Consider the following 15,741-nt stretch of genomic DNA (forward strand, 5'->3'; position numbering starts at 1 on the left):
GTTAAATCTGCACTGGCAGCCATATCAGAGCGCCAGTTGAGCTCCAGGTACTCTGCTTCTGATCCAGCTCCCTGCTAATGTGCCTGGGAAAGCAGAGATGAGCCAAGTAAAAGGGCCCCTGTCACTCACACGTAGGCCCAGATAGAGCTTCTGGCTTCTGACTTTAGCCTGGCCCAGCCTAGAACATTGCAGCCATTTAGGGAGTGAAGCAGTGGATGCAAAATTTCAATATCTCTCTGTCTCTCTCTCTCTCTCCTCTCTCTCTCTGTCACTCTGCCTTTCAAAAGGCAGAAAGGCAGAGTGACAGAGAAGGAGAGACAGAGAATCTTCCATCCGCTGGTTCACTCCCCAAATGGCCGCCAACAGCAATGGCCACGGCTGGGCCAGGCTGAAGCCATGAGCCAGGAGCGTCTACTGGGTCTGCCACATGGGTGCAGGGGCCCAAGCACTTAGGCCATCCTCCACTGCCTTCCCAGGCACATTAGCAGGGAGCTGGATCAGAAGTGGAGCCACCAGGACTCGAACCAGCACCCATAAGGATGCCGGTATTGCAGACAGCAGCTTAACCCTCTGAGCCACAGCGCCAGCCCAAATATTTAAAAAAAAAAAAAATTGAAGATAATGGTAGACTACCTACTACTTAAATCATAGTTAGAACATAAATGAAAAATATTTTTACATTTTCTCAAATATTTTCATCATCAAAGATTTTTACAATCAGGCTTTTTGTTATGAGGGAATTATTTAAATGCTTAATATTCTTGACTCCAGATAAAGGAAGTAAGGACTCTAGAGGTAGGAAATAAAAATGTGCAAAAAAATTTGGACTTCTCACCTAATTTTATTTTTTCTTTCAAATTAATATAGAATTATCATATTAGAAGTCATTCCATTTTGAAGTGAACAGAAAGAATGAAACAAAGCTGGAAAAGAAAAACTTGATTCAGGGCTTAAAAAATGAGGTTAATTTTTTTTAAAGATTTATTTGAAAAACAGAGTTTACAGAAAGAGGAGAGCAAGAGAGAGAGAGATTCTTCCATCTGCTGGTTCATTCCCCAAATGGCTGTAATGACCAGGACTGTGTCAGGCCGAAGCCAGGAGCCGGTAACTCCATCTAGATCTTCTGTGTGGGTGCAGGGACCCAAGCACTGGGATGATCTTCCGCTGCTTTCCCAGGCACATCAGCAGGGAGCATGATAAGTGGAGCGGCCAGGATTCCAACTGATACTCATATGGAATGCCAATGCCACAGGTGGTGGCTTAACCCACTGTACCACAACGCCAGCCACTGAAGTTAATTTTTAAGACAAGTACTTTAAATACTTTCCTCAAGTTTAAAAGCTTACCAAAAGAGTCAGCAATGGAATTTTAGTACTGTTAAATTTGGAAAATTGTTATTAGCTTAATTAGTTTCATATCATTAAACATTCAATTATCCAACAAATTCTAGATGCCAATTTTTGTTCTGGGACTAGGGGTGGGTGGGGTTGGGGAATACAACAAAGACTTACTTTCATTTTTCTTTTTAGTAAAGTAATTTTAAAATAAAAATCTTACAACTTTTAGGCCCTGGATAAACATTTATGTTCTAAATGTTTGTTAGATCCCATGTAAAAATTAGGATGCAGGCTGGCGCCGCGGCTCACTAGGCTAATCCTCCGCCTTGCGGCGCCGGCACACCGGGTTCTAGTCCCGGTTGGGGCGCCAGATTCTGTCCCGGTTGCCCCACTTCCAGGCCAGCTCTCTGCTGTGGCCAGGGAGTGCAGTGGAGGATGGTCCAGGTGCTTGGGCCCTGCACCCCATGGGAGACCAGGAAAAGCACCTTGCTCCTGGCTCCTGCCATCGGATCAGCGCGGTGCGCCGGTGCGCAGCGGCCATTGGAGGGTGAACCAATGGCAAAGGAAGACCTTTCTCTCTGTCTCTCTCTCTCACTGTCCACTCTGCCTGTCAAAAAAATAAATAAATAAATAAATAAATAAAAATTAGGATGCAAAGTGTCCCACTTAGAAATTCAGTCTTACTATTAGAAATGCTATTAGTAATAGTGCATATTGTATGAGAACAGGTGGAGCTGGGTGTGTACAAGTCTGTGTAAGTGAAGGGAACAGACCGTGAACCAATGATCTATTCTAGTCTTTTTCATTAAATATAACTAGAACATACCATTCATTGAGTATTTGTGGGCGTGAAGCATTGTTCCAAGAGTATCCATTAACTGTTTTGTTGTAATAGCCTCATAGGATATGTTCTATTTCTTAGTCCCAGTTTCACAGGTGATGAAACTGAGTAAGAAAATCAAGTCACCTACCAGGGACACACATCTGTGCATTGGCTACCCTGGAATGTGAACCCAGAAATTTGGTTCTATGTCTTTTTTTTTTTTATCCCCTACACTACAGTATACAAAATGAATCTGATTAATAGTGAGGGGGTGTGATGGAATTCTGGTAAGTCGTTGTCTTCTCTTCCCCTCATGAGCCATTAATTCTATCCTTTGTAGGAGAAACATAACCCAGGGACTGAATTTGACTTGGAGAACTTAGTAGTCTGTGGATCTAATCTGTTTACAGCGGGAACAGAAACAACCAGTACCACCCTGAGATTTGGGCTCTTGCTCCTCATGAAATACCCAGAAGTGCAAGGTACAGTAAATATCCTGGTGACCAAATGAAAGAATAGCTCGTGGCCCGGAGGAGGGTGGGGTTTGTGCTGGTGCTTCTGGATTGCTTTGCTTTCTCTGGGCTGCCTGCAGAAACCATTGTGCAGAGGACCCTTCATTGTGGTTTTAGTTTTATAGATCAGAATTATGTTTAATGATGCTGATTCGGAAAAGAGACATTTACAATCACAAAGACCTTCATCTGTGTTTAAAAACAGATAGGAGATTCTGCATGCCAAATCTCATATATGAAATATATTGCCAAAAACTAGGCCTTTATTGGATGAGGGGCATGTGGCTCTCTGCTGGATTCTCTTCTGGGCCTGCCAGTTCCTGACTGTGTGGCCTGAAACAAGTGCTTTTCATCTTTCAGACTTCTGTTTTTCCTCTTTGAAAGGGGACCAAACTCCCAAAGGGAACTTTTAGTTTCAATATAATTTTGAATTAAAATTTAAAAATTGAATTGTAGCAGCTGAGTAATCTTAAATACAGGCCACAGGAAGCCAGCGTTCCTATAGCACAATAAGGTGATGCTTGCCACACCCACCAGACGTGTAGGAGGATGAGTGAAGCTGCCAAGAGTCTCCCACGAGAGTGGGGATTAAATATTTGCCCAACACAGTTGTGGTATTGTGAAGTATATATTTGGTCTTTGTCTCCTTTTTCTGGTCTACAGCTCCTGAAATCCTTGGATTCTTCAAAGGAGTGTCTTTTCGTGTGCCAGTCAGTTGGCTGATGGCTGGCAGCTCTTAGGTAGCTTCAGAATAGAGACCGATCACTGAAAAGATCCAGACAGGATTAGATCCCCACCCTCATCCTCCAGGGAGGGGGGAGGGGTGTGTTAAGGTTTTAGGGTTGGAAGAAAGCGAGGAGGCCACTAGTTAAAATGGAAAAGATTTTATTTAGGGGGCATCGTGGGAGGAGGTGGTGGTAAAGAGTCAGGGTTTGCGGCCAGGCTTGTTCTGTTTGAGCAGCAGACAGAGTCCCTTCTTAAGCAGCCTGCTGGGGGGAGGTGCAGAGCGCAGCATGGCCGCTGATATGGTGGGGGTGGTGCGTGTGTGGAAAGGTTCCTCAGTGAGGTTTGCACTGTATCGGCTTTGTAGTTTGCTGCCCCAGGTACAATAAGCATTCCTCTGGCTTTGGATTGTCTGTCTGCGCCCTGTTTCATTGGTCCTGGGGGTTAGGGTCCAGTGACCTGATGGGTTCTATCAGGCCTCAGTGGTCTAAAAGATTCTAACAGAGTTGAAGGGTGAGTTGATCACCAGTGGCCAAGGATTTAATGGATCCTGCCTGTGTAGTGAAGGTTCCATGAAATCCGCAAAGGATAAGGAAGTGTTTGGAGAGCTCCCGGCCAGGGGAACTCATGGAGGTGCTTTCGAAGTGACAGCAGGCATGTGGGCTCTAGAGGTGGCGCATTCCCCAGACCTTGGCCCGGGGTCTCTTCATCTGTATCCTTTGTAACGTCCTGATGATGAACTTATAAATTGTTTTCCTCAGTTCTGTGAGCCTCTCTAGCAAATTAATCCAACCTAAGAAGGGGCTATGGGAACCCTAATTTATAGCCAGTTGATCAAAAACACAGATAAAATACCGTGGGCTTGCAAATGCTGTCTGAACAGGGTATGTGTGGGAGGGGTGAGTGCTGGGGCCTGAGCCCTCAATCTGTGGGATCTGAGACTGTCTCCAAGTAGACAGTGTCAGAACTGGACTGAATTGAGACTGCCCAGTCCCTGTCCACTGCTACAGAATTGATTGCTTATTTGGTGTGTGGGGGGAAACCCTGGCAGAATTGGTCACAGAAGTCTTAGGTGTTGACTATTGAGCGACAGTGCTTTTTCCTCTCACAAACTGCTTTTGCGGGAGTTGAGGAATAAGCCATAATCCCTGTCACGTAGGTCCTCTCCTCACCAGTACAGGAGAACAAGCCAGTTAAGGCAAGAGGCGGAGGACATACCTAATGAGCCTTTATGTTTTGCAGTGAACTCTTTGGTGTTTGCTGCAAAACAGAGAACAGAAATTCCATCAGGAGGGGAACAGTGGGCTGCTTGGCAACATGTCTTTGACCTTGGGAACCTTTTCTAGAATACTTCCTGTCACACAAGGCAAGCATTTTCAGGGCATTTCTAGGTCTCCAACCACGGTAGTATTTATGGTTCATTTCTCTGCAGCCAAAGTTCAGGAAGAAATTGATCGTGTGATTGGAAGAAATCAAATGCCCTGCATGAGTGACAAGATGAAGCTGCCCTATACCGAGGCCATGTTGCATGAGATCCAAAGATATATCACGCTCCTTCCTTCGAATCTGCCCCATGCTGTGGCCCAGGACACAAAATTCAGACAATACGTCATCCCCAAGGTTAGCTGCATTTGGGAAAGCTGGCTGGAGAAGGGGCGCTGTGGTACCTTGCTGGGACCTGACAGAGGCTTCTCAGCCGGCTGCTGGACGAGAGGCGTAGAAAGTCACAGAGAGAATACAAGACCAGAATCACACAGCTTGGCTTCAGATCCCTTGTCGCTACACACAGCGCCCTCAGGCCAATCCTTTACCTCTGGGGCCTTGTCTGCCTTCCTGGAAGGAGGGAGGCTGACCTTTCCAAGGCCTCTTTCTGCTTGCCTATCAAATGTGTTAGGTGAACCATGATTCCATTATTAACAGTTTGATGGGAATAGAAGTCTGATTTTTCATAACAGATGGAAAAGGGAGGGTAAGAGATGGAAAGGTGCCTGTAGATGTAGGGTAATCAGGTGTCACCCCCTTTATTCCTGGCCTCTCCTCCCTGAATCTCACAGATATTTGGGGTGTTGCTGCTGCTGCAGGTTAACATTTGTAAAATGCTCAGCCCATGCCAAAATGTTTACATTCAATGGGATGTAGTCAGCTGAGGATCCCCATATTTGTGGCAGAAAAACTGCCCATAGCCACATCCATTACTGTTTTATACCCCACTAGCTCTGGTCAACCACTCGAACGGCCTACAGCCTGTGTGCAGTCATGCCATTACTGATTACCATTGTTCCTCATTCCTACCCCTATCTGAGCAAGCACTCCTGTGGTCTCTTGTTTTGAGCGCTGGTTAGTCAGTCAACATCGGGTAAGATCCCCTGGGGGAACAACCTAAGACAGGCACAGCTGCATACAGAGACCACATGGAAACAGGGTCAACAATGGTATGGCCAAGAATCATGCCTCCCGTTGCTCAAAAATAAACAAAAAGGGGGAAATTTGGTGGAATGAGGAGGTGCAAAGGTCATGCCAAGATGGCTGCTGAGGTGAAAAGGTCATGCCAAGATGGCTGCTGACAACAGAAACTGCCTGGCAACAGGCCGTGATTGGATGGCTTCGGAGCCTGCCTGGCAACAGGTTGTGATTGGTTAGGGCATAGACCGCCCCTTGACCTGATTGGCTGCCTTGGCTATATAAGCAGCTGTAGCAACTGAAATAAATGAGTCTGCGGGCTGCTCACCTCTGGCCTGCTTTCACAGGACTCCTGGGGTCTGTGTGGTGACTCCGCGCCTCTTGACCCCTACACGTTTCTCATCTCGGGAACGAATCTTCTCAAATGAAATCAACCTCAACAGTCAGCCTTCTGTAGGGATTAAGGATGGTGAGCCTTAAATTTAAATTCCAGAGGATAGAAGATCCTCCATTTAGATCTGCATGTCAATTTCATTTAGATCTGTGTCAATAGATTTTTGCATTCATATTTCTAAGTGATGTTCATGGCTGTTTTATAGTATTTTGGTCAGGTTAGGCACCTTTTCTTCCCCTTTGAATTTTTGAAAAAATTCAAAGACATGTTGTGTTTGGGTAGGAAGCTAGCACTTACCCTCAAATTAGTCTATACATTTGTAAGACCTTAATGAAAATACCAACCAGTGATTTTTCTGGAACTGAACTAACAAATTTAAATTAAACATGGGATATTAGGAGTGGGCATTTGGCCTAGCAGTTAAAATGCCCCTACGACACCTGCTTCCCAGATCGGAGTGCCTAGGCTTAAGTCCTGTCTCTGCTTTTGATTTCAGCCTCCAGCTAATGTGCATCCTGGGAGATAGCAGATGTTGAATCTCTGCCACTCATGTGGTAGATCTGGATTGAGTTCTGAGCTCCTCACTTCAGCCTGGCCTAGCCTTGGCTATCACAGGCATTTGGGGAGTGAACCAGGGGATGGGAGATCTTTCTCTGTTTCTCTGTCTTCAAACAAAATGGAACAAAATAAAAAACTTTTTTTTTTTTTTTTGACAGGCAGAGTGGACAGTGAGAGAGAGAGAAAGAGAGAAAGGTCTTCCTTTGCCGTTGGTTCACCCTCTAATGGCTGCCGCGGCTGGCGCGCTGCAGCCGGCGCACTGCACTGATCCGATGGCAGGAACCAGGTACTTATCCTGGTCTCCCATGGGGTGCAGGGCCCAAGGACTTGGGCCATCCTCCACTGCACTCCCGGGCCACAGCAGAGAGCTGGCCTGGAAGAGGGGCAACCGGGACAGAATCTGGCACCCTGACTGGGACTAGAACCCTGTGTGCCAGTGCCGCAGGTAGAGGATTAGCCTAGTGAGCCGCGGCGCTGGCTTCTCAAAATAAAAAAACTTTTAAAAGATTTTATTTTATTTATTTGAAAGGAACAGTTAGAGATTGAATGTATTCTCCCATCCATTGATTCACTTCCCAAATGGCCACAACAGCCGGGGCCATGCCAGGCTGAAGCCAGGAGCCAGGAGCTTCTTCCAAGTTTCCCATGTGGGTGCAGAGCCCAAGGACTTGGGCCATCCTCTGGTGCCTTTCCAGGTGTGGTAGCAGGGAGAAGAATTGGAAGCCAAGCAGCCGGGACTGGAATTGGCACCCGTATGGGATGCCAGCGTTGCAGGTGACAGCTTAACCAGTTGTGCCACAGAGCTGGCCCCCCGAAAAAAATCCAATATAGGAAAGTTAAAGAATAGGCAGCGGGGCCCAATGCTGTGGTACAGCAGGTAAAGCCGCAGCCTGAAGTGCTAGCATCCCATATGGGCGCCGGTTAGAATCCCATCTGCCCCACTTCTGATCCAGCTCTCTGCTGTGGCTTGGGAAAGCAGTAGAAGATGGCCCAAGTACTGGCTTTGGATAGACTCAGCTCCAGCCATTGCAGCCATTTGGGGAGTGAATCAGCAGATGGAAGACCCCTCCCTCCCTCCCTCCCTTCTTCCCTCCCTCCCTCCCTCCCTCCTTCTCTCCCTCTCTCTCTCTCTCTCTCTCTCTCTCTCTCTGTCTCTCTGTAATGCTGCCTTCCAATAAATAATTTTAAAAAATAAAAATAGGGACTAATCCTATAAAATACAAAAATATAGAAATAAAGCTAGTTATTAAAGCAGTGTAAAAGCTTCTTGAATAGGCAGATAGAACAATTGATACATTCTAGGAATAAAATGAATTATAGTAGTTGCTTCCCCAGTATCCTAAAGCATATGTTTCAAGACCCTTAGTGGGTGCCTGAAACTACAAATAGTAACAAACTATACACTCAAGTACTAAAAAAAATGTATGGGAAAATGAAATTAAAATGTAAGTTTACTTTGAAAGCTTAGTACTGCACACGATATAGGTGCCCTTTTGCTTTTAATTGTGATGTGGCAAAATATGAATTAGTCAAAAGGTATTAGAAAACTTCTATAAGAGTTGGAATAAAGTGATAGATCACACTTTACATGAATATTCTTTTTTTTTAAGATTTTATTTATTTGAGTGGTAGAGTTACAGATAATGAGAGGGAGAGACAAAGAGAAAGATCTTCCATCTGCTGGTTCGCTCCCCAAATGGCTGCAGGCTGGAGCTGGGCTGATCTGAAGCCAGGAGCCAGGAGCTTCTTCCGGGTCTCCCACATGGCCGCAGGGGCCCAAGAATTTGGACCACCTTCTACTGCTTTCCCAGGCCATAGGAGAACTGGATGGGAAGTGGAGCAGCCAGGACTAGAACTGGTGCCCATATGGGATGCTGGTGCCGCAGGCGGGGGATTAACCTACTGTGCCACAGTGCTGGCCCCATGAATATTTATTCTTTATGGCTTCAATATGGATATTTAGAATATTAAGCTTTAAAGAGACTAAGGATAAAAGCAATAACTTTTTTGAGAATTTCTGAGTGACAAAACATTTTCTAGTATTAACCAAAGAAAAGGGGAACAAGAGGCCCCTACATTTCTAAATTGATAAATTTGGTAACATGCAAATAAGAAAAATATGCCTAGAAAAAGAGACTACGTCAAAACCAAATGGCTGGCCGGCACCACGGCTCACTGGGCTAATCCTCCGCCTGCGGTGCTGGTACCTCAGGTTCTAGTCCCGGTTGGGGTGCCAGATTCTGTCCCGGTTGCTCCTCTTCCAGTCCAGCTCCCTGCTGTGGCCCGGGAAGGCAGTGGAGGATGGCCCAAGTGCGTGGGCCCTGCACCCGCATGGGAGACCAGGAGGAAACACCTGGCTCCTGGCTTCGGATCAGTGCAGCGCCAGCCATAGCGGCCATTTGGGGGGTGAGCCAACGGAAAAAGGAAGACCTTTCTCTCTGTCTTTCTCTCTCTCACTGTCTAACTCTGCCTGCAAAAAACAAACAAACAAAAAAATGGCAAACTGAAAGAACATTTTGCATAGTACATGGGTAAAAGAATTCCTGAAAAAATAAAATGTACTTGTATAGTCAGATATAAAACTCCAAAACTGACAGATGCAGAGCAAGAGAATCAAAATTTGACTAAAATAATTACAAATTATTTTAAATGTGTAAATCTGTATTTGCCAGGTATAATTAAAAATTTAAAAATTACAAAGCAACTTTTTTTAATATGAAAAGTCTTTTTTTTAAATATTTATTTATTTATTTGAAGGGCAGAGTTAGAGAGCGGCAGAGGCAGAAAGAGAGAGAGGTCTTCCATCTGCTGGTTCACTCACCAAATTGCTGCAATGGCCAGAACTGGACTGATCCAAAGCCAGGAGCTTCTTCCAGGTCCCCCATGAAGGTGTAGGGGCCCAAGGACTTGGACTATCTTCTGCGTTTTCCCAGGCACACCTAGCAGGGAGCTGGATCAGAAGCAGAGCATCCACGACTCAAACCCAAGCCCATATGGGATGCGGGCACTATAAGCAGCAGCTTTACCTGCTATGCCAGCCATAGTGTCAGCCCTGATGCTTTTTTTTTTTTTTTAAGATTATTTTATTTATTTATTTGAAAGGAAAAGCAACACAGAGAGAGGGAGAGAAAGAGAGATTTTCTATCTACTTGTTTACTCCCCAAATGGCTTCAACCACCAGTGCTAAACCAGGCCAAAACCAGGAACCTGGAACTCCATCCAGGTCTCCCACAAGGTTGGCAGGGGCCCAATCACTTGGCCCATATTCCACTGCTTTCCCAGGCTCATTAGCAGGAAGCTGAATAGAAAACAGAGCAGCTAGTACTCTAACTGGAGGTCTGATACGGAGTGCTGGCATTGCTTAAACCTCTGCTCCACAGCACCAGCCCCGAGATTATTGATGCTTTACAAAACGTTTATGAGAAAATGCCAAAGAAATCAGCAGTTTACAAATGGACAACTTGGTTTCAATAAGGGACAAGCCATTCTTGAATATGAAGCCCACAGCTGCAGGCCATCCACATCAGTTTTTAAGAAAAAAAAGAATCTTGTTTATGACCTGATTGGAATAGCAATGAGAGCAGAGAAGTCAACATCATACACATCTGAACTGGTTACGCTTACACAATTCTGACTGAAAAAGTTAAGTGGAGGGCCCAGCACTGTGGCGTAGCGGGTAAAGCTGCCGCCTATGACACCAGCACCACATATGGGTGCTGGTTCAAGTCCCAGCTGCTCCAGTTCCCCTCCAGCTCCCTGCTGATGTGCCTGGGAAGGCAGTGGAAGATGGCCCTGCACCCACGTGGGAGACCTGGAAGAAGCTCCTGTCTCTGCTCCTGGCTTTGGACCAGCCCATCTCCTGCTGTTTCAGCCATTTGAAGAGTGAACCAGTAGATGGAAGATGTCAGGATCTCTCTCTCTCTCTCTCTCTCTCTCTCTCTCTGCGCCTCTTCCTCTCTTGCTAACTCTGCCTTTCAAATAAATAAATAAATCTTTTTTAAAAAGTAAAGTGAAGTAAATTTTGGAAGAAATTTCCCATCTGCTGATTTACTGTCCAAATACCCACAATAACAAGGGCAAGGCCAAAGCCATGAATTAGGAATTATCATCATCATCATCATCATCATCATCATCTGAAAGGCAGAGTAACAGAGAGAGAGACAGATACAGATACAGATTGATCAATCTTCCATTTTCTGGTTCACTCCCCAAATGGTGGCAAGAGCAGAGGCTGGTTCAAGCTGAAGCCAGGAGCTAGGAATTCCACCTGGTCTCCCACATGGGTAGCAGGGACCCAGGTACTTGGGCCATCTCCTACTCTTTCCAGGCACACCAGCAAGTAGCTGGATTGGAACAGAGATGCCAGGACTTGAACCAGCACTCTGATATGGGATTCAACTTTGCAAGCAGTGGGCTTAACTCACTGTGCCACAATGCCATCCCCAGTAGCCAGGAATTTAACCCAAGTCTCCCACATGGATGGCATGGACCCAAGTACCTGAGCCATCATCTGCTGCCTCCCAAAAGTGCACTTAACATGAAGCTGGAATTATGCGCAGAACTGGAACTTGATGGCAGTCCAGTACGGGAAGTGAGCATCCCAAGTAATGTCCCAACTGCTGTGTCAAATGCCCACATCAAGGGAAGAGCTTTCAAAGGGAATTTTAAACAGCTGAGATCAAGGTCCTAAAGCATTTCTTTCAAGAATTGTAACAGAAGATGAAACAAGGCTTTATCGTATGATCCTGAAGACAAAGCACAATCAAAACAATGGCTACCAAGAGGTATACATGAAAACTGATGACAGTGATTACCTCAGTAAGGAAGCAGGTGATGAGAATAGAAAAGGGAAGGTGACTTATTTTCACTTTGTAACCTTTTGTATATTTTTTTTTGGTATTGCATGTACATGTATTACCAACTCCAGTAGTTATACAAGTAATGTTTAAGGAAATACAAAATAAAGTAAAAGTGGAAAAAAAAAACTTGCTTAAGCAGGGATGCTTATGGTCAGATAGAATTTGGTCCAAATTCTAACCTTGCCACTTGCCAAATATATAAACTCAACAAATTATTTCTCCTTTCTGAAGCTTAATTTCTTCATCTGTACAATAAGAACCCAAAAAGTATCTCCTGGATATAGTGGATCTGAGAATTAAATGAGATTTTTAAACAACTATGAGCATCAGGCAAATGTGAAACTATTTGCTATAACTGTCCACTATAAGTGGTAATTATAATTTTTTTTTGATAGGCAGAGTGGACAGTGAGAGAGAGAGACAGAGAGAAAGGTCTTCTTTTGCCGTTGGTTCACCCTCCAATGGCTGCCGCTGCCAGTGCGCTGGGGCCAGTGCACTGCGGCTGGCACACCACGCTGATCCGAAGCCAGGAACCAGGTGCTTCTCCTGGTCTCCCGTAGGGTGCAGGGCCCAGGCACTTGGGCCATCCTCCACTGCACTCCCTGGCCACAGCAGAGAGCTGGCCTGGAAGAGGGGCAACCGGGACAGAATCCAGCGCCCCGACAGGGACTAGAACCCTGCCGGTGCCGCAGGTGGAGGATTAGCCTATTGAGCTGCGGTGCTGGCCAGTAGTAATTATCATTAAAAGTTTGTCATGTAAGTCAACCACACATTTCATGAGGCCAGGAGGAAAGCCTGCTGTTACCCCATTTTACAAGTTACCCCATTTTTCAATCTGATCCGACTGAATGAAGATCTCATATTCTTCCATTCACACCTGAATCCAGAAAGAAAAATAGTAAAATAAATAAATAAATAAGCGAGCTCTTCCAATTTGAGGCAATTCTAGTAAGCTCACATTTAGACACCATGGGTTGCAAATTCCAGTTTTTCACTTACAATTGATTATTGCAAGCTTAAAAGTGCCCAGTCCTGTTAAGTCCACTGTAACTAGGAGTGTTTGACTTGTTTATGAACCAAAGACAAGCATGATAAAATGCCACTGCACCCTCCACTTCTCACTTCCAGGGCACTACTATACTCCCATTGCTGTCTTCAGTCCTGTTTGATGGCAAAGAGTTTCCCAACCCAGAGAAGTTTGACCCAGGACACTTTCTGGACAAAAATGGCTGCTTTAGGAAAACAGACTACTTTGTGCCTTTTTCCCTTGGTAAGTACAAGTAAATCCATCAGACAACACACATGCACGTTTTGGACAGTTTTTAGCTTCGCTGAATCTGTGGCCTAAGTAAGTAATCTGTTGATAGCAAAATCATTCACTCTCCCAAATCTGGATGGGACCATTTAAGTGTATACATCAGTAAGATCAGGTAAGTCACCCAGGGATTATTTTGTTGTTTGGTAATAGCAGTGTTTAAAGAAACCAAAGCAAGTCAACCCAAATAAGATGTCACACATTACAAGATGACAAAAGAACCTGCTTTTGCACACTTTTCTTTGTTCTCCTTTTGTAATATTGACTCCCCCTCCCCCCCCAAAAAAAGTTCAGGTTTCTTTATTTGCTTTTAACCATTGGCTGTTGTTAATTTTCTGATTTTTAGAGCCAGATGCTGTCAAAGAGCCCTAGTCACTATATTTTCCTTTTTCCTCTCCAAAATTTTGAACCCCTACACGCACATCTTTGCCTTTGATTCTCGGTTACTATTTCCATAAGGTCATAAAGACAATTTAAGGATGGATCAGCACATATTGTTCCTTGTTATCTTATGTATTCATTTGATTAGTATGTTCAAAAATAACATTTTTTATAAAGATTTATTTATTAATTTGAAAGAGAGAGAGAGAATATCTTCCATCCTCTGGTTCACTCCCCGAATGGCTGTAACAGCAGGGACTGGTACAAGCTAAACCCAGGAGTCAAGAGCTTCATCTAAATCTCCCAAGTGGGTTCAGGGAGCTAAGCTCTTGGGCCAGCTTCTGCTGCTTTCCCAAGCACATTAGCTGGGAGCTGGATCAGAAGTAGAGCAGCCAGGACTCAAACCCATGTGTACATGGGATGCTGGCGAACCAGGCTGCAGCTTAACCTACTACACTACAATGCTGGCCTCCCAAAATAACATTTAATATGTTGTTCCTAATTACAATGATAAAAGTTCAACATAAAAATGAATAATGTAGAAAAACAAAAAAAGGAAATAAAAATTATCTGCAATTTCTACAGAGATAATCAGTGTTTTGTTGCATATATCAAACACTGTCTAGTATTTCATTTAGTATACTGTGAAAAAAACATAGCCCATGATATTAAATAATTTTCCTAGTGAGTGTTTTAGGTGGCATTGTAAGAAAGATGCACAGTGACCTGCTTGACCAATCCATTATGGATAGATACCTAGGTTTACATCTCGTCAGTGTCATTACTAATGATGCAAATGGATCCCCATAGGTAAGAAAGGCTCCAGAAGGAGAAATACTGCAGAGTGACATTTCCTTTAGTGTTCCGATGTGAATCGACAGATACTCCCCTAGAATAACTAACTGCACAGGTCTGTTGTCCTCCTGCACTTTGAGGGAGCTCTTTCTCTGACCAGTGCTTTCACTGGCTTTTAGGGGTTCATCCTATTTGAACAGAAAGAGCACTAATGGCAGTGTTTCCTCCCTCCAGGAAAACGGGTCTGTGTTGGAGAAGGTCTGGCCCGCATGGAGCTGTTCCTCTTCTTCACCACCATTCTGCAAAACTTCTCCCTAAAGCCCCTGGTGGAGCCACAGGAGATAGATGCCAAACCCATTGTTACTGGGTTTTTCAATATTCCCCCAGTTTACAAGCTGTGTCTTATTCCTAGATAAATGAAGAGCTTGTCTCTGTAACCATTCAAATCAGTCATTGCCTTCCCTCCCCACTAGAAATAGTTCCTCTCTTCCTTTTAAATACTGTCTAGAACAGAAATCCAATCACTAAACAGTAGATAGACATTTGTTCAAATCTGCAAATTCCTTGACATAAAGAAGCTGGAACCTGAAAACTCCGAGGGTACAAACTCTGTCTTTGTACCTTTTACAGTGCTTTAGAAACCATACCGGAGCAGAACCCAGACCAGGCCCACAGATCGCCATGATCAGGGACAGTCACAGTGAAGCCCTGTCTCTTCTGTGGCTTTGGAGATGGGCCAGTTTTCTGTAATTTTTTAAGATAGAGGAATTAATATAATGGCCTGTGTGTATTTTTCTATTTCCGATTAAAAGCACCTATGTGATTTCTGCCACTTTCTCAAAATAAATACTTACTTCAACAATAGGTTTTCTTGGTATGTTTAACTTTATTTCTTTTTTTATTTTTATTTTTTTTTTAATTTTTGACAGGCAGAGTGGACAGAGAGAGAGACAGAGAGAAAGGTCTTCCTTTATCGTTGGTTCACTCTCCAATGGCCGCTGCGGCGGGCGCACTGCGGCTGGCGCACCACGCTGATCCGAAGCCGGGAGCCAGGTGCTTCTGGTCTCCCATGCGGGTGCAGGGCCCAAGCACTTGGGCCACCCTCCACTGCACTCCCTGGCCACAGCAGAGAGCTGGACAGGAAGAGGGGCAACCGGGACAGAATCTGGCGCCCCGACTGGGACTAGAACCCTGGTGTGCCGGCGCCGCAAGGCGGAGGATTAGCCTATTGAGCCACGGTGCCAGCCCTTAACTTTATTTCAAGTCTCAAAGACCTCTCTCCTTGAGCTATGGGTAATCTACAAGTTAGATGTGCTAAACTGATAAAATTAAGTGACAGCCTTTTATCCGAGGTCTGTCCTGGCCCCAGTCCCATCTATCTGCAGCCTTGATTTACATGTGGCACAAGGAGCCTCCTTGGATAAGAAAGCAAACCACAGCCACAGCTAGGATTCAGCTATGTCCTATTTAGAAAGTGGTGAGGGGTGGAATTGAGTTGCAAGAAAAGACTGCCCATTGCCCAGAGGACAGAGGCCTGGAAGGAAACAACAGGGATAGCTGCCCTAGCCTTGGCCCTAGGATTACAGCGAGCAGCTGCACAAAGCATGGCCCACGTGCCGGCAGCCAGTCCAAACTCCAGGAGAG

The 15,741-nt window shown here is 45.0% G+C and overlaps 1 protein-coding gene across 5 annotated transcripts in view; it reads left to right on the plus strand.

Annotated features, from left to right (window-relative positions):
* Positions 1-14,961, plus strand: part of LOC103351405 (cytochrome P450 2C23) — a 46,850-nt gene extending 31,889 nt beyond the window's left edge. For all 5 annotated transcript variants that reach the window (XM_070057412.1, XM_017348481.3, XM_070057413.1 and 2 more), the window contains 4 exons: positions 2,501-2,642; positions 4,828-5,015; positions 12,735-12,876; positions 14,332-14,961. In XM_070057412.1, the coding sequence (XP_069913513.1) occupies positions 2,501-2,642; positions 4,828-5,015; positions 12,735-12,876; positions 14,332-14,513 (654 nt within the window). In that variant the 3' untranslated portion in view covers positions 14,514-14,961. The remainder of the gene's footprint in view (positions 1-2,500; positions 2,643-4,827; positions 5,016-12,734; positions 12,877-14,331) is intronic.
* Positions 14,962-15,741: the final 780 nt, after the last annotated feature.

The sequence above is a fragment of the Oryctolagus cuniculus genome, chromosome 15 (genome assembly GCF_964237555.1).
Source record: "Oryctolagus cuniculus chromosome 15, mOryCun1.1, whole genome shotgun sequence".
Taxonomy (NCBI): Eukaryota; Metazoa; Chordata; class Mammalia; order Lagomorpha; family Leporidae; genus Oryctolagus; species Oryctolagus cuniculus.